At 47.3% G+C, this 18,343-nt stretch overlaps 1 protein-coding gene across 4 annotated transcripts in view; it reads right to left on the bottom strand.

The window, feature by feature from the left end:
- Positions 1-18,343, bottom strand: part of sfmbt2 (Scm like with four mbt domains 2) — a 100,875-nt gene that overhangs the window by 28,811 nt on the left and 53,721 nt on the right. For all 4 annotated transcript variants that reach the window (XM_033040157.1, XM_033040156.1, XM_033040158.1 and 1 more), the window contains exons 7-10: positions 15,637-15,734; positions 6,676-6,777; positions 5,107-5,254; positions 3,371-3,453 (exon numbers count right to left, since the gene is read on the bottom strand). In XM_033040157.1, coding sequence (XP_032896048.1) covers positions 3,371-3,453; positions 5,107-5,254; positions 6,676-6,777; positions 15,637-15,734 — 431 coding nt within the window. The remainder of the gene's footprint in view (positions 1-3,370; positions 3,454-5,106; positions 5,255-6,675; positions 6,778-15,636; positions 15,735-18,343) is intronic.

Genomic DNA, 18,343 nt, shown 5'->3' with positions numbered 1-18,343 from the left:
GGGCCTACCAGACATTGGACTTTGAATAACGGCGCCAAAAATGGTGGCGCCCGCACGTGTAATATATGGGAAAAGTATTTCACTCTGTAGTTGCATATGTGATAAATAAAACACTATTTAACTAACCCCCCATATGCCCCACCTGGCTGCCACCTATTTCTCCCCTCCGTTCCCCTAACCCCTCTACTATGTTCCTTCCTCAGGCTTCACTACCCACAACCCTGTCTCACACCTTCTGCTCTTATTTCAGGCCTTTGAACCAACTATCTGCCTGTCAACCTATTACCTGCCATGCTTTATCCTGCCTCTCCCCCTTTCGCAGCTTTCCCTGCTTCTGTCAGTCTTAAGAAGGGTCTCGATCCGAAACGTCACCTATCCACAGATGCTGCCTGACCCGCTGAGTTATGGTGCAGCAGCATCTATGGAGCGAAGGAAATAGGCAACGTTTCGAGCCGAAACCCTTCTGGAAATAGACAACGTTTCGGGCCGAAACCCAGAAGGGTACTCCAGCACTCTGTGAAACGTCACCTATCCATGTTCTCCACAGATGCTGCCTGACCCGCTGAGTTACTCCAGCACTCTGTGAAACGTCACCTATCCATGTTCTCCACAGATGCTGCCTGACCCGCTGAGTTACTCCAGCACTCTGTGTTCTTTTGTGTATTAACCAGCATCTGCAGTTCTTTGTTTCCACAACCATTTTTATGTTATTGTGCGGCACGGTGGCGCAGCGGGTAGAGTTGCTGCCTCACAGCGCCAAAGAACCCCGGTTCGATCCTGACTACGGGCGATGTCTGTACGAAGTTTGTACGTTCTCCCCGTGACCTGCGTGGGTTTTCTCCGGGCGCCCCGGTTTCCTCCCACACTCCAAAGACGTGCGGGTTTGTAGGTTAATCGGCTTGGTGTAAATGTATGTGTGTGCGCAGGGTAGTGTTAGTGTACGGGGATCGCTGGTCGGTGCGGACTGGGTGGGACGAAGGGCCCGTTTCCGCTCTGTGTCACTAAACCAAACCACACGATACTCCTGGATATAAATGCTTTAAATGTGCTCATCGGGAAAATAGATGATAATGGTTATTCGAATAACTTCTAACTGTTCTTCTACAATAAAGACTGCTAATAAAGCCTGATATATATGCACTTTAATAGCCGTGCCTGTGTTGTGTCTAAAGGCAATTTATACAGGATCAATGGTGGAACACGAGATTGTGTGGCTGTACTTATTTAAGGACCGATGATATCACGCGACTTGACATTATGCTGGATATCCTACAGAAAAGCTACAGGAGGTAGGTTTTGGTGTGTCGCACTGTGTCATAAAGGAAATATAATTAAGACAGGCCATTTGCAACAGCTTGAAGCATCTTTGAAATAGTGAATCCATGCTTTAGTTCAGGTTAGAGATACAGTGCGGAAACAGGCCCTTCGGCCCACCAAGTCCGCGCCGACCAACGCAGGGAGAATGTACAAACTCCGTGCAGACAGCGCCCGTAGTCGGGATCGAACCCGGGTCTCTTTCGCTGTATGCAGTGTAAGGCAGCGACTATACCCCTGCGCCACCGTGCCACCCCACTGATGCTGACAATATTAACCATGCTATCTGGAGTAGCTATTTACATAAGATTAATTCAGACTAATACAAAGCTCAGAAATCCCCCTAAAACAAAAAATCCACCTTTAAGGCACATATTAATCTGTCTCATTGCAAACTAATGAAATGCAAATCTCTCAAATTATGGACATTTTCATATGAAGCCTTTGAGGCTTTTTGCATGCATCTTTAATTCTTGCTGAAAAACAGCCAGTGAGCTTTGTTTATTTACCTGGAAAATGGATCACACGGGATTTGTTTTTTAACCATTGCAAACCCACTAAAGTGCCTGGACCACTTAGGCTATTTATTTAGGCAACAGGGAAAGGGGCTGGGGCGACCTAATCCGCCAGTTCTGGCGAGTTTGCCCTCCACCCGTACTCGCAGCACGGTCGACACGAGGTCTTAGGAGGTCTTTGTAACTCTCCTTCATGCTCGAGAGTGGTCCCCGTGTACTCGAGGCCTCAGCTAGGTCGCGGCGTTTTTTTTCAATATGTTGAAAAATGCCCACAAGTAAAAAACGGTCGCCATGGAAAAAATCAAGACTTTTTTTACTCGTGGGTTTAGTCGTAGTAGGTCGGCATGTTAGTCGTAGGTAATCGAGGGTGGTCGTAGGTAGTCTTCATCATAGTCGAAGGGAGGTCGAAGGAGATGGAAGGAGGTCGTCTTCACTCTCCACTATTCGGTGTCCAATTTTCCCTAAGTTAGTCGTAGATAGTCGTAGCTGGTCTTCAACATAGTCGTAGCTGGTCTTCAACATAGTCGAAGGAGGTCTTCAACATGTCATTTTTTCAAACTCTCCTAAACTCTTCTAAACCCGCCAATTAGGTCGCCCAAGTGGGACTGAATTGTCTTCAGTTGGCTTGTCGGAATGGGAGGGGGATTTGAAGTGCTGAGCCACCGGGAAATCAGGTTGGTTATTGCGAACCGTGCGGAGGTGTTGGGCGAAGTGATCGCCAAGCCTGCGCTTGGTCTCACCGATGTGGACCAGCTGACACCTAGAGCAGCGGATGCAATAGATGAGGTTGGAGGAGGTGCGGGTGAACCTCTGCCGCACCTGGAAAGGCTGCTTGGGTCCTTGGATGGAGTCGAGGGGGGAGGTAAAGCGACAAGTGTAGCATTTCCTGCGGTTGCAAGGGGAACGTGCCCGGGGAGGGGGTGGTTTGGGTGGGACGGGACGAATTGACCAGGGAGTTATCGGTTTTGGAAAAAACATTTAATAAAGTAGATACAATAGCCCAAACATTATCTTAAGGAAACTAAATTTAAAGTATAAACTTTTTATGTCTACGGATTTGAACTAATAAAATGCTTGAAATTATTGAAAATGAAATGACTGCACGATAGGATATTATACAGGTCCACCACCGATTTTCCAGCAACTGGTGGTTTGGCACCTCCGTTAATCCGGACAAAATCACTTGAAATCCCCCCTGGAAGTCCCCACGAAAATGTGTCCCCTTGGCCGGGTGAGGCGGTCGATCTCGACCTCATCGGGACTTCCGCGGCCGATCGGCGGGTGGAATCTGCCCCCTGCAGCCGGGGCTCTGGAACTGCGGCCCGGCCGGAGCCGGCAGATCCGTTCCCATCGCCGACTTCCGAGGCCGACTTTGCGGGCCGATATCTCGGCTTCCCGGGGGACTAGGCGGACCGTTCCGGTACCGTTGGACTCCTCTACGTGACCTCTGTTGGTCTGGCAACACGGATAATCAGGAAAGGCGCTGGAACAAATTGTGCCGGATAATCAATGGTGGACCTGTACATGGAAGGACAACTTACTGTTCTGCAGCAGTACTGGGACAAAGCCTCTGCCCCACTGTGCTTGAGATAATCAGCCCAGTCAAAATCTAAGCCCGGATAACCTGCAGAAACAACAAATATATAAACAAATTCAAGGCACAACGCAACCAATAAATTGGTGTCAAATAATTATTTGCTGACACGAAAGAAATGTATATGAAGAATCAAATCCACATCACAATAGACAATAGACAATAGGTGCAGGATTCGGCCATTCGGCCCTTCGCGCCAGCACCGCCATTCAATGTGATCATGGCTGATCATCCCCAATCAGTACCCCGTTCCTGCCTTCTCCCCATATCCCCTGACCGCTATTTTTAAGAGCCCTATCTAGCTCTCTCTTGAAAGCATCCAGAGAATCTGCCTGGAGTAACTCAGCAGGACAGGCAGCATCTCTGGAGAGGAGGAATGGGTGACGTTTCGGGTCTCTGAAGAAGGGCCTCGACCCGAAACCTCACCCATTCCTTCTCTCCAGCGATTCTGCCTGTCCCGCTGAGTTACTCCAGCATTTTGTGTCTGTCTTCGATAAAAACGGAACTATGTTGCATAACAGCTGATATGCATGGGATGTAAATGCATGAATTACCAACTAACATGGATGTTTGTCAGCTTGGTTTTAACCTCTGTTGCTATGCAACAGCCAACATGCAAAATCAGTGCAAGATTTATACTAAGATAGAGACATCGAGCATGTAAACAGGCCCCTCGGCCCAGCTTGTCCATGCCGGTCAAGATGCCCCATCTACGCTGGACCCATTTACACATTTCCCCCCAAACCTTCCCCAAGGACAAGTCCCACCCCGGCCACTCCCTCTTCTCCCCTCTGCCATCGGGCAAGAGGTACAGAAGTGTAAAAACGCACACCTCCAGATTCAGAGACAGTTTCCTCCCAGCTGTTATCAGGCAACTGAACCATCCTACCACCAACCAGAGAGCGGTCCTGACTTCCTATCTACCTCATTGGAGACCCTTGGATTATCTTTGATCGGACTTTACTGAACTTACTCTTGCACTAAACGTTATTCCCTATATCCTGTAACTGTACACTGTGGACAATAGACAATACACAATAGGTGCAGGAGTAGGCCAATCAGCCCTTCAAGCCAGCACCGCCATTCAATGTGATCATGGCTGATCATCCCCAATCAGTACCCCGTTCCTGTCACATACAATAGCAACATTTAAAAGACAGCACGGTGGCGCAGCGGTAGAGTTGCTGCCTCACGGCGCCAGAGACCCGGGTTCGATCCTGACTACGGGTGCTGTCTGTACGGAGTTTGCACGTTCTCCCCGTGACCGCGTGGGCTTTCTTCGAGATCGTCGTTTTTTCCCCACACTCCCAAGACGTGCAGGTTTGTAGGTCGATTGGTTTTGGTGTAAATGTAAATCGTCCCTAGTGTGCGTTGGGTAGTGTTAACGTGCGGGGATCGCTGGTCGGCGCGGACTCGTTGGGCCGAAGCGCCTGTTTCCGCGCTGTATCTCTAAACTAAACTGACAGGTGCGTGGATAGGAATGCTTTGGAAGAACATGGGCCAAACGTGGGCAGGCGGCACTAGAGTAGATGGGGCTTCTTGGCCGGCATGGGCATGATGGGCCGAAGGGCCAGTTTCGACAATGCATAACTTGATCTGGTGAAATATTATTGGAAATATTTTGCCTTAGTTTTCTATTTTTCTATCAGAAATAACTTTACTTTGTCTCTAAGAAACACCGACCTTTGGGGGGAGTAAGATGGACTCCGTTTTTAAGGCACCACTGGACAGGCAGAATCCCTGGTGAATCAGCGTGACACAGCATTGAGTTCTCACAAGCATCTGGCCTTAAGTCATCAATTGTGATCATAAAATACTGATCATTAAAAACCTGCAGGAGGAAAGACAAAATAAATGAAGCGAATATGATGTTTCATCTGGTTTTAAACAAGTTGCATTCAAAATGAATAACAATTCTGAAATCATCATTCGGTTTGGTTTAGTTTAGAGATACAGTGCGGAAAGAGGCCCTTCGGCCCATCACTCGCGATCCGGCGATCCCCGCACATTAACATTACCCTTACACCCACACTAGGGACAATTTACAATTATACCCTTTACAAAGCCAATTAACCTACAAACCTGCACGCCTTTAGGGTGTGGGAGGAAGCCGGAGCACCCGGAAAAAACCCACGCAGGTTGCAGGGAGAACGTACAAACTCCGTACAGACAGCATACGTAGTCGGGTTCGAACCCGGGTCTCTGGCGTTGTGAGGCAGCAACTCTACCGCTGCGCCACCGTTCAGCCCAATTGCCATTTTTTAAGATTACCAGCGTGGCACGGTGGCGCAGCTAATAAAGTGACAAGGACCTGGGTTACATCTTGACCTAGGATGCTGTCTGTGTGGAGTTTGCACGTTCTCTCTGTGACCGCGTAGGTTTTCTCCGGGTGCTCCGGTTCCCCCCCACATCCCAAAGACGTAGGTTAATCGGCCCCTCTGTATATTGCCCCCTAGTGGTTAGGAAGTGGATGAGAAAGTGGGATAACATGGAACTGGTGTGAATGGGTGGTCGCTGGTCAGCACGGACTCGGTGGGCCAAAGGGCCTGTTTCCACGCTGCATCCTCACAATAATCAACCAGAGCCTAATTAATGTTTCAGCAATGTGGTGCGTTCAATTTTATTTTATTTTTTAATAATATTTTTATTAGAAGCATATTCAACTTTGTTCAAATTTGATTAAAATGTGAACGAAAATTAAAATGTTAACTAATTCGTTAACTAGTGTTAACTAATGGACTCTCTCTAACTTCTACAGGTGCACAGTAGAGAGCATGCTGACCGGTTGCATCGTGGCTTGGTTCGGCAACTTGAGCGCCCAGGAGCGGGAAAGACTACAAAAAGTAGTAAACGCTGCCCAGTCCATCATCGGCTCTGACCTCCTTTCCATCGAGGGGATTTATCGCAGTCGCTGCCTCAAAAGGCTGGCAGCATCATCAAGGACCCACACCATCCTGGCCACACACTCATCTCCCTGCTACCTTCAGGTAGAAGGTACAGGAGCCTGAAGACTGCAACATCCAGGTTCAGGAATAGCTACTTCCCCACAGCCATCAGGCTATTAAACTCAACTCAAACAAATCTCTGAACATTAATAGCCCATTATCTGTTTATTTGCACTTTATCTGTTTATTTATTGATGTGTGTATATATTTATATAATGGTATATGGACACACTGATCTGTTCTGTATTCGTGCAAGGTTGCCGACCCCTGGTTTAGACGAAGGGATGAAAGACCGCTCAGTGCTCACCTTGGTCACAGTGGCGGGGCAAATGGAACAAGGCTCTCTTGGATCGACTGCCTCCAACTTCATGCCGACCATGAAGCCGTGCGTCCTGATATCAGGCTGGTCCTGCAATTATAAACCGGAGAACAAAGATCAGGAAGGTTGACGTTTCAATGGGCGGCCACGGTGGCGTAGCGGTAGAGTCGCTGCCTTACAGCGCGTGCAGCGCCGGAGACCCGGGTTTGATCCCCACTACGGGTGCTGTCTGCATGGAGTTTGTACGTTCTCCCTGTGACCCACGCGGGTTTTCTCCGAGATCTTCGGTTTCCTCCCACACTCCAAAGACGTGCAGGTTTGTCGGTTAATTGGCTTGGTATAAGTGTAATTTGTCCCTAGTGTGTGTAGGATGGTGTTAACGCTGGTCGGTGCAGGCCGAAGGGTCTGTTTCCCCGCTGTATCTCTAAAGTAAATGTCCACACAACAAGTGTGACAGAACTGATAACAGGCGTATCCGACGATCTGAACTCCGGTGCTGATTGAAACAAGGAATTTTAATTTATGGAGTAAACAAGATCCCCAAATTCAAATAAATCCAGAAAACCGTGGGTCTTAATCACGCTCCCTCCTTGATAAAGCTCAATGGTTCTGTGTTCTGGTGCAGTTTAAGAATGACTGGTTGGTTGCTGGGCTCCAAAAAGTAACTAGTGAACTGCTTTTAAATGAATCTCCAGGAAATAGGTCCAAGAAATTCAGTTCAGTTTAGTTTAGTTTTGAGATACCGCGTGGGAACAGGCCCTTCGGCCCGCCGAGTCCACGCCGACCAGCGATCCCCGTACATTAGCACGATCCTACACACACTAGGGACAATTTACAATAATACCAAGCCAATTAAACTACAAACCTGCACGTCTTTGGAGTGAATGTTTAGACAGGTGGGGGACAATCCCCCCCAATGTTTCGTGAAACATGTTGCAACAAAACCGAGAAGTCGAGTCGCAGCCGCAACGCCACCACAGCCTCCGAAGTCAGCCAGCTCTGTGATGGAGAATCCACAGGCTCTGCGACTGGAGCCCTCAAGGCTGATTCCAAGTTGGAGGCCGCCAGCTCCTGGAATCTAGCAGCCCAGGACTGGCTGCAGTTCCCACGTCGCCAAAACGAACTGATCAAAAAATACGCCTGCGGGCCGGATGATTTCAGGTTAGGGGCCGGATCTGGCCCGTGGGCCACAGGTTGCCGACCCCTGTCCTAGATGTCAGGCCTCATTGTGTCCCTCCCCCATGTTTTAAAAGCGATTTCCGCCCCTGGTCTGGCAGAGTTAGCGCCAGAGACCTGGGTTCGATCCTGACTACGGGTGCTGACTTTGTACGTTCTCCCCGTGACCTGCGTGGGTTTTCTCCGGGCGCTCCGGTTTCCTCCCACACTCCAAATACGTACAGGTTTGTAGGCTAATTGGCTTTGGTAAAATTGTAAATTGTCCTTCGTGTCAGATTCAGATTCAGTCTTTATTGGCATTGTGCAGTGCACAGTACGGAGACAACGAAATGCAAGTAGGCCATCAAGTCTACTCTGCCATTCGATCATGGCTGGTCTATCTCTCGCTCCTCACCTCATTCTCCTGCCTTCTCCCCATAACCTCTGACACCCGCACTAATCAAGAATCTATCTATCTATCTCTGCCTTCAAAATATCCACTGGCTTGGCCTCCACAACATCAGTGAACCTAGTGTTTAAGAAGGAACTGCAGATGCTGGAAAATCGAAGGTACACAAAAATGCGGGAGAAACTCAGCGGGTGCAGCAGCATCTATGGAGCGAAGGAAATAGGCAACGTTTCTTGCTCGCTAGAATTTAGGAGATTGAGGGGGGGATCTTATAGAAACGTACAAAATTCTTAAGGGGTTGGACAGGCTAGATGCATGAAGATTGTTCCCGATGTTGGGGAAGTCCAAGACAAAGGGTCACAGATCAAGGATAGAGGGGAAATCCTTTAGGACCGAGATGAGAAAAACATTTTTCACACAGAGAGTGGTGAATCTCTGGAATTCTCTGCCACAGAAGGCAATTGAGGCCAGTTCATTGGCTATATTTAAGAGGGAGTTAGATGTGGCCCTTGTGGCTAAAGGTATCAGGGGGTATGGAGAGAAGGTACGGGATACTGAGTTGGATGATCAGCCATGATCACATTGAATGGCGGTGCGGGCTCGAAGGGCCGAATGGCCTACTCCTGCACCTATTTTCTGTTTCTATGCTGCTGCACCTGCTGAGTTTCTCCAGCATTTTTGTGTACCATTAGTGAACCTAAGCCCATTTTCCATCGACTTGGTTCCAATACTTGGAGACAAACTATCTTTAGTGTCTGGAGAATTTGTCCGTGATAATTCGTTCAATTATAAATTGTAAAATTAGTTATTTCTGAAAGTTCTCTCTTCTAGTGCTGACTCTATTCCAATAAAGATTTCCGTAACATCTGTGTCCAACTTAGGAAAATTGGCAGTACTGACTCCTCTTTGTAATAAGATACGGCATAAATCCTCGAGCTCTTTTTAAATATTAGAAATTTCAACCGGAGCCCAAGTATTCCAGAACAATCCAGGGTGGTAACAAAAATAAAATGAAGAGAACTGCAGTAAAACGTTAAAGTGGAGTTTAATATATTCCACTAAGCCGAGAATATTGCAATAGACTTTAGAGATATAGCGTGGAAACAGGCCCTTTGACCCACTGAGTCCGTGCCGACCCCTCCCCACCGATATCAGTCTGAGGAAGGGTCTCGACCTGAAACGTCGCCTATTCCTTCTCTCCATTGATGCTGCCTCACCCGCTGAGTTTCTCCAGCATTTTGTGTCTACGATTATTACGAGTTTGGACACGCTAGAGGCAGGAAACATGTTCCCGATGTTGGGGGGAGTCCAGAACCAGGGGCCACAGTTTAAGAATAAGGGGTTAGGCCATTTAGAACAGAGATGAGGAAACACTTTTTCACCCAGAGAGTTGTGAGGCTGTGGAATTCTCAGCCTCAGAAGGCAGTGGAGGCCAATTCACTGGATGCTTTCAAGAGAGGGTTAGATAGAGCTCTTAAAGATAGCGGAGTCAAGGGATATGGGGAGAAGGTAGGAACGGGGTACTGATTGTGGATGAGTTTCTCCAGCATTTTTGTCTACCCCCTTTACTAACACTATTCTACACACAAGGGACAATTTACAGAAGCCAATTAACCTACAAAGCTCATAAATTCAACACATAAAAGGAACAGGTAAACTAAAGCTTGGACAGAGAAAACCTTTTCTATATTTTTACTTCTCCACTCTCTTAATTGGCCACTTTAAATTATCCTTGACTAAAAGAATCAAACAGAAGTCTCTCTCAGTACATGTTCATTAGTGATAGTAGTACGAATTAGGCCATTCGGCCCATCAAGTCAACTCCGCCATTCAATCATGGCTGATCTATCTCTCCCTCTCAACCCCATTCTCCTGCCTTCTCCCCATCACCCCTGACACCCACACTAATCAAGAATCTGTCAATCTCTGCCTTAAAAATAGCCATTGACTTCCGCTGAGTGTGCAATTCTCTGCCTCAGAGGGCGGTGGAGGCAGGTTCTCTGGATACTTTCAAGAGAGAGCTAGATAGGGCTCTTAAAGATAGCGGAGTCAGTCGGAGGTTGCAGGTGGTGGAAGCAGGTAGGGAGACTGACAAAAACCTCTGGGAACCGCACGGAAACCTTGGGTGGGGCGCAAAGTCTCCAGAGGTTTCCGTTCAGGTTTCCTAAGTGGGACAGGGGCATAAGGAGTACGCCATTTGGAACGGAGACGAGGAAACACTTTTTCTCACAGAGAGTTGCGAGTCTGTGGAATTCTCTGCCTCGGAGGGCGGTGGAGGCCGGTTCTCTGGAGAAGAGAGAGCTAGATAGGGCTCTTAAAAATAACTGAGTCAGGGGATGTGGGGAGAAGGCAGGAACGGGTCACTGATTGGGGATGATCAGCCATGATCACATTGAATGGCGGTGCTGGCTCGAAGGGCCGAATGGCCTACTCCTGCACCTAGTGTCTATTGGTCCTGTTCCCACGCGGTAACTCTAAAACTAAAACCAGAGAGCAGTCCTGACTTCCCATCTACCTCATTGGAGACCCTCGGACTATATTTAATCAGGCTTTACCTTGCACTAAATGTTATTCCTTTCATCATGTATTTATATACTGTGGACGGCTCGATTGTAATCATGTATTGTCTTTCTGTTGACTGGTTAGCACGCAACAAAAAGCTTTTCACTGTACCTCGGTACACGTGACAATAAACTAAACTGAACTAATCCTATACCCAAGGTAGACAAAAGTGCTGGATGAAACTCAGCGGGTGAGGCAGCATCTATGGAGCGAAGGAAATAGGTAACGTTTCGGGCCGAAACCCTTCTTCAGACTGAAGAAGGTTTTCTATACCGAAAATGAGCCCAAAACTGGCATCAAAGAGCTGAACTGCAAGGAATGCGTTGGATATTATGTGTTGCGATGCAATATTGCGAAGGACCAGGATAAATATAGGGCTCAGACTCTTAAATCCAATGTTAAAGGGGGTTGTCAAACTAAGATCCAGACTGTATACAGAATTCCCGGGAATGTTTCTATCACCTCTTAAAATGTAATGACTATAATTGAAAGGGCTGGTAATGGCCTCAAACATCAGAAAGACATCCACGAAAGCCACGAGGTATTAACTATACCCAAAGATTTTAAAGAATACGCATTGTTTTTAAGAGCTGGCAGGGCAGGACAAGAGTCTAATTTATTTGGCATTGCAGAGTCCAAGGCACAATTATTTGGTTTGGTTGGTGTTTGTGGGGCCCGTTGGCATCGCTGTTGGTATAGAAACATGGACAATAGGTGATGGAGTAGGCCATTCGGCCCTTCCAGCCAGCACCGCCATTCAATATGATCGTGGATGATCATCCAGAATCAGTTCCTCGTTCCTGCTTTCTCCCCATTTCCTTGATTCCCCTAGCCCTAAGAGCTAAATCTAACTCTCACTTGAAAACATCCAGTGAATCGGCCTCCACTGTCTTCTGTGGCAGAGAATTCCACAGGTTCACAACTCTCCGGGTGAAACATATTGGCCAAATAAACGTATTGGCCGATTTCTGTGCTGTACATGTAATAAGAAGGAACTGCAGATGCTGGTTTATACAAAGTGCTGGAGTAACTCAGCGGGTCAGGCAGCATCTGTGGAGAACATGGATAGGTGACGTTTCACAGAGTGCTGGAGTAACTCAGCGGGTCAGGCAGCATCTCTGGAGAGAAGGAATAGGTGACGTTTCACAGAGTGCTGGAGTAACTCAGCGGGTCAGGCAGCATCTGTGGAGAACATGGATAGGTGACGTTTCACAGAGTGCTGGAGTAACTCAGCGGGTCAGGCAGCATCTGTGGAGAACATGAATAGGTGACGTTTCACAGAGTGCTGGAGTAACTCAGCGGGTCAGGCAGCATCTGTGGAGAACGTGGATAGGTGACGTTTCACAGAGTGCTGGAGTAACTCAGTGGGTCATGCAGCATCTCTGGAGAGAAGGAATAGGTGACGTTTCAGGTTCAGTCTATACATTTTGTAGGGATAGTGTGCTCCGGTTTCCTCCCACACTCCAAAGACATACAGGTTTGCAGGTTAATTTGGCTTCGGTAGTAAATTGTAAATTGTCGCTAGTGTGTGTAGGATATCGTTAGGATTGCCGGTCGGCACGGAGTCGGCGGGCCGAATGGCCTGTCTCCGTGCTGACTCTCTAACAAAAGCAAAGATGAATTGAACTGTTGAAATATCCCCAGAAATGTTCTTCGAGTTTAAGATGTGAAGTGCGTTCATCAAAACAAATCTACTGAGGTTTCGCCTCATAAAATGGCTGTAATTTTGCTGAAAGAAAAATATATGATTATTACAACGGTCTTGGGAAGTTTTAACCTGAAATTTAGAGCATCGATATATTGGACCATAAAGAGGGTTCTCACATTCCAAACTCTTTCCCTGATGTTGAATATTTTCAGCCAAGATATATGTGCTTTTCAAAAACAAAATGTATTTAAACATGCAGGGTGGAACCAGGCACTTCGGCCCATCAAGTCGTAACTAGCCATCCGTCACCCCTTCATGCCTTTTTGTATGCTATCTCATTTTCATAAAGATAGCAGAATCAGGGGAATATGGGGAGAAGGTAGGAACGGGGTACTGATTGTGGATGATCAGCCATGATCACATTGAATGGCGGTGCTGGCTCGAAGGGCCGAATGGCCTACTCCTGCACCTATTGTCTATTGTCATTAGGCACGGTTTAGTACAGTTTATTTTAGAGATACGGCACACCGTGTCTGCGCCGACCAGCGATCCCCGCACACTAACACAGGGACAATTTTACATTTTTATACAAAACCAATTCACCTACAAATCTGTTTGAGAAGGAACTGCAGATGCTGGAAAATCCAAGGTAGACCAAAGGAAATAGCGAAGGAAATAGGCAATTGATGTCAGTCTGAAGAAGGGCTTCGGCCCAAAATGTTGCCTATTTCCTTCGCTCCGTAGATGCTGCCTCACCCGCTGAGTTTCTCCAGCATTTTAACCTACAAACCTGTCAGTCTTTGCTGTGTGGGAGGAAACCGAAGATCCCAGAGAAAACCCACGGAGGTCACGGACAGAACGTACAAACTCCGTACAGACAGCGCCCGTAGTCGGGATTGAAGCCGGGTCTCTGGCGCTGTGAGGCAGCAACTCTACCGCTGTGCCACCGTGCTTCCCCAAATTAAACTAAATTAAAGATATGCACTATAATTTAAAAAATGTATTAAAAGATACAAGATGGAAACAGGCCCTTCGGCCCATCAAGTGGTCACTGGCCATCAATCACCCCTTTAGGCCAGTTCGATGTTATCTCATTTTTACATGCATCCTCTACACATTAGGTGCGATTTACAGAGGGCCAATTAACCTACAAACCTGCACGACTTTTGGACGAAACTGGAGCACGTGGAGAAAACTCAAGTGGTCACGGGGGAAGAACGTGCCAACTCCACGCAGACAGCACCCGGGGTCAGATCCGAACCCGGGTCTCTGGGCGCTGTGAGGCAGCGGCTCTACCCGCTGGGCCCGTTTGCAAAGCGAGAGGCATTCCTGAGGACATTAACAAAATCCTTCTGTTGAACGTTTGCAGCAGATTCTAATCGGCAAATTTGCATTTCTTCTCAAACGTGGGGCATGAAATGGGAAAACAAGTAGAAAATTAATGCCCGTTGGTTCGACAAATAAAAGTTGGCATGGATTTTTTACAAAGGATTCGTATTTCTTAGAATCTGAAGCATTTCTTACATTTGCAAAGGAGACTAGAATGATTTGAGACTAAACCAGGCATTTTACAAAGCTGCAGGATAAATTGGATGCCAACACTAGCGGTAACTGTGAACGGAACAGACGTCTGCATTAAATTAATATTGAACTGAGCCCAATATTGGCTGGGAAAGAATTCATGTGCTAATATAAAAGCAAACATTGGAGAGATGCTCGATTGGCATAGACACTGCAAATCGATAAATAAAATAGCGTTCGTCTCTTATTCCCCCCTCACTTCCAGATCACAATCATTTGTCAACGGCAGTTCTTGCAGCAACACTCTTAACATTTCTCCCAAATGTCCTGATCGCAATTACTGCCGGAATTAAATGAAAACCAAAGCTGGCAGGAGGCCAAGATGAAAGGTGCAGGAAGGAACAGCAGATGCTGGTTTAAACTGTGGACACAAAGTGCTGGAGTAACTCAGCGGGTCAGGCAGCATCTGTGGAGAACATGGATAGGTGACGTTTCACAGAGTGCTGGAGTAACTCAGCGGGTCAGGCAGCATCTGTGGAGAACATGGATAGGTGACGTTTCACAGAGTGCTGGAGTAACTCAGCGGGTCAGGCAGCATCTGTGGAGAACATGGATAGGTGACGTTTCGGGTCGGGACCCTTTCTTCCCTCTCCCTTGCTGCCTCGCAACGCCAGAGACCCGGGTTCAATCCCGGCCACGGGCGCTGTCTGTACAGATTTTGTACGCTCTCCCCGTGACCTGCGTGGGGTTTCTCCGGGTGCTCCGGTTTCCTCCTACACTCCAAAGATGTGCAGGTTTGTAGGTTAATTGGTTTCGGTAGAAATTGTAGATTATCCCTAGTGTGTGTAGGATAGTGTTAATGTGCGGGGATCGCTGGTCGGTGCGGACTCGGTAGGCCGAAGGGCCTGTTTCCGTCCTGTATTCCTAAAACTAAAAGGCAGCGTTTATGAATATGAAGTGAATTCTGTAGTGACCAGGAATGATCATTCAAAAAGGCAATAATACAGCACAGTAACAGGCCCTTCGGCCCATCGAGTCCACTCCGGCCAGTGATTACCCCTTTACACTAACCTAGAAAGGCAAGGGACAATCTTACGACTTACTGAAGCCAATTAACCTAATAAATCTGTACGCCTTTGGAGAGTGGGAGGAAACCGGAGAAAACCCACGCAGGCCACGGGGAGAACGTACAAACTCCGTACAGACAGCGCCCGTAGTCGGGATCGAACCCGTGTATCTGGCGCCGTGAGGCAGCAACTCTACCTGCTGCGCCACCGTGCCGCCCAAAGTCTTCAAAACGACCGCTGATCTCCGGAAGAAGGGAATTAGGAAAGAATTTGTAGCCAAAACAAATCCACCTACACCAAAGAACGGATCCGACGAGGTCTCATTATCATATCTCACGGTGGCGCAGCGGTAGAGTTGCTGCCTCACAGCGCCAGAGACCCAGGTTCGACCCCGACTACCTGTGCGGTCTGGACGGCGTTTGTACGCTCTCCCCGTGGCCAGCGTGGGTTTTCTCCGAGATCTTCGGTTTCTTCCCACCCGCACTCCACAGACGTACAGGTTTGCAGGTTAATTGCGCTGTAAGGCAGCAACTCTACTGCAAGGCCACCGTGCTGAGTGGCATCACGTGTGGTTAGGAGATAAGTACCTTAAACACTACCAGAGGCAGTGAACGCTTTTCCACTTCGGACAGAGCCTTCTCGAGGGCATCTTTCCATTCTGTGTCACACTTCAGAGCCTGGATTTCTGCAAAAGGAGCAAAGAGATCCCATTTCAATATCTACCATTGAGTGCAGAGGCATTCCAAACTATTTTAAATGCCCACCTGAGAAATCCAACCATTTATGAAGTTCTTCCCAACATAGTGTGTCGGAAGGAACTGCAGATGCCGGTTTACACCGGAGATAGATACAAAGTGCTGGAGTAACTCAGCGGATCAGGCAGCATCTGTGGAGAACATGGATAGGTGACGTTTCACAGAGTGCTGGAGTAACTCAGCGGGTCAGGCAGCATCTGTGGAGAACATGATTAAGTGACGTTTCACAGAGTGCTGGAGTAACTCAGCGGGTCAGGCAGCATCTGTGGAGAACATGGATAGGTGACGTTTCACAGAGTGCTGGAGTAACTCAGCGGGTCAGGCAGCATCTCTGGATAGAAGGTATGGGTTACGTTTCGGGTCGAGACCCTTCTTCAGACCCGAAACGTCACCCATATTTTTGATACTGTTGATTTTAGAAATCAAATTTATTTTTACAGGAATAAAATCTAGCTACAAGACACCAGGAACTTCAGCGACAGCACAGAAACAGGCCCTTCGGCCCACCGAGTCCGCGCCGACCAGCGATCACCCCGTATACTAGCACCATCCAACACACACACCAAGGACAATTCACAATTTTACCGAAGCCAATTGACCTACAAACCTGCTTGTCTTTGGAGTGTGGGAGGAAACCGGAGCACCTGGAGAAAACCCACGCAGGTCAGATTCAGATTCAGATTCAACTTTAATTGTCATTGTCAGTGTACAGTACAGAGACAACGAAATGCAGTTAGCATCTCCCTGGAAGGGCGACATTGGGGAGAACGTGCAAACTCCGTACAGACAGCACTTCTGTGAATTGTCCCTAGTGTTTTGGGATAGAACGAGTGTTTGAATGGTTTCCGGTCGGGCTGGCCAGTTGAGCCGTCTCCTTGCAGTATCTCTAAAAATGCTCAAATTTGCTAAGAATATAATATTTTAAAAATCGAAGCCCATGTCGTCATTTTAGTTCAATCATCATTTTTTCTAAAAAGTTAAATTGAATTTTAAAGTGATACGCCACATGAGTGCAATCTTCAAAGTGAAAATTATTGCATTTAAACATATCTGCACAGTTTTATACTGACATCGATAAATGTTGTCGAAATAAACAGGAATTGAACTTGGGAGCAAAATCGTTGGAATATTTTGTTCTGCATTAAACTTAACTAATGCCCACGTTATCATATGAACATGTGATAAAACAGAAATAGGCCATTCGGCCCATCAAGTCTACTCCGCCATTCAATCGTGGCTGATCTATCTCTCCCTCCTAACCCCATTCTCCTGCCTTCTCCCCATAAACCCTGACAACCGTGTTATTCAATAATCTATCTATTTCTGCCTTAAAAATATCCACTGACTTGGCCTCCACACTTCTCTGTGGCAATGAATTCCACAGATTCACCACCCTCTGACTTAAAGAAGTTCCTCCTCACCTCCTTTCTAAAAGAGCGCCCTTTAATTCTGATGCTGTGACCTCTGGTCCTAGACTCTCCCACCAGTGGAAACATCCTCTCCACATCCACTCTATCCAGGCCATTCATTATTCTGTAAGTTTCAATGAGGCCCCCCGCTCATCCTTCTAAACTCCAGCGAGTACAGGCCCAGTGCCGACAAACGCTCGTCACGTTGGGATAGTCCCTGCCTCAACTGTTCAAGAAGGAACTGCAGATGCTGGAAAATTGAAGGTAGACAAAAATGCTGGAGAAACTCAGCGGGTGCGGCAGCATCTATGGAGCGAAGGACCGAAACGTCGCCTATTTCCTTCGCTCCATAGATGCTGCCGCACCCGCTGAGTTTCTCCAGCATTTTTGTCTGCCTGCTTCAACTACCTCCTCCGGCAGCTCGTTCCATACACCCACCACCCTTTGTGTGAAAAAAGTTACCCCTCAGGTTCCTATTAAATCTTTCCCCACCCTCACCTTAAACCGATGTCGTCTGGGCCTCCATTTCCCAAACTCTGGGCAAGAGACTTCTTCTGCAAATGCTGGACCTGAATGCTCAAGTTTTACTGCAAAGAACTAATTCTTCTCCATGCAGATAAACACTCTATCAATTATTTACCCTGCATGAGGAACTAAAGATTCTGTTTAAAATTAAATATTAATGTGACTTACAGGATCTTCATTGCTTAAGTTTGTGGCCCCAAAGCAACGAAATTCATATTGACATGGTTACATCAACACAATTTCATTCAAGATTATATTACAAAAACACCATCAATACTCCAGTGGACTAGCGTTACATCTACAGATCAGCGTGCAGTCTGTATGTATTTATCCTTTCAAGTTGTCCAACCGATTAGCAGCGAAAAATATCACTCAGAATAAATTTAATCGTATTCCACACTGCGCGTGCAAACACATTTAAGGGATTTTTAAAATCAGTACCAATTGCATTCAATTGTAGTCAGTTCATAAGTGATAGGAGCAGAATTAGGCCATTCGGCCCATCAGGTCTACTCCACCATTTAATCATGGCTGATCTATCTCTCCCTCCCAACCTCATTCTCCTGCCTTCTCCCCAATAATCTCCAGAACCAGGGGCAACACAC

The sequence above is a fragment of the Amblyraja radiata genome, chromosome 21 (genome assembly GCF_010909765.2).
Source record: "Amblyraja radiata isolate CabotCenter1 chromosome 21, sAmbRad1.1.pri, whole genome shotgun sequence".
NCBI classification, from domain to species: Eukaryota; Metazoa; Chordata; class Chondrichthyes; order Rajiformes; family Rajidae; genus Amblyraja; species Amblyraja radiata.
This window is presented reverse-complemented; position numbering and strand designations above follow the sequence as displayed.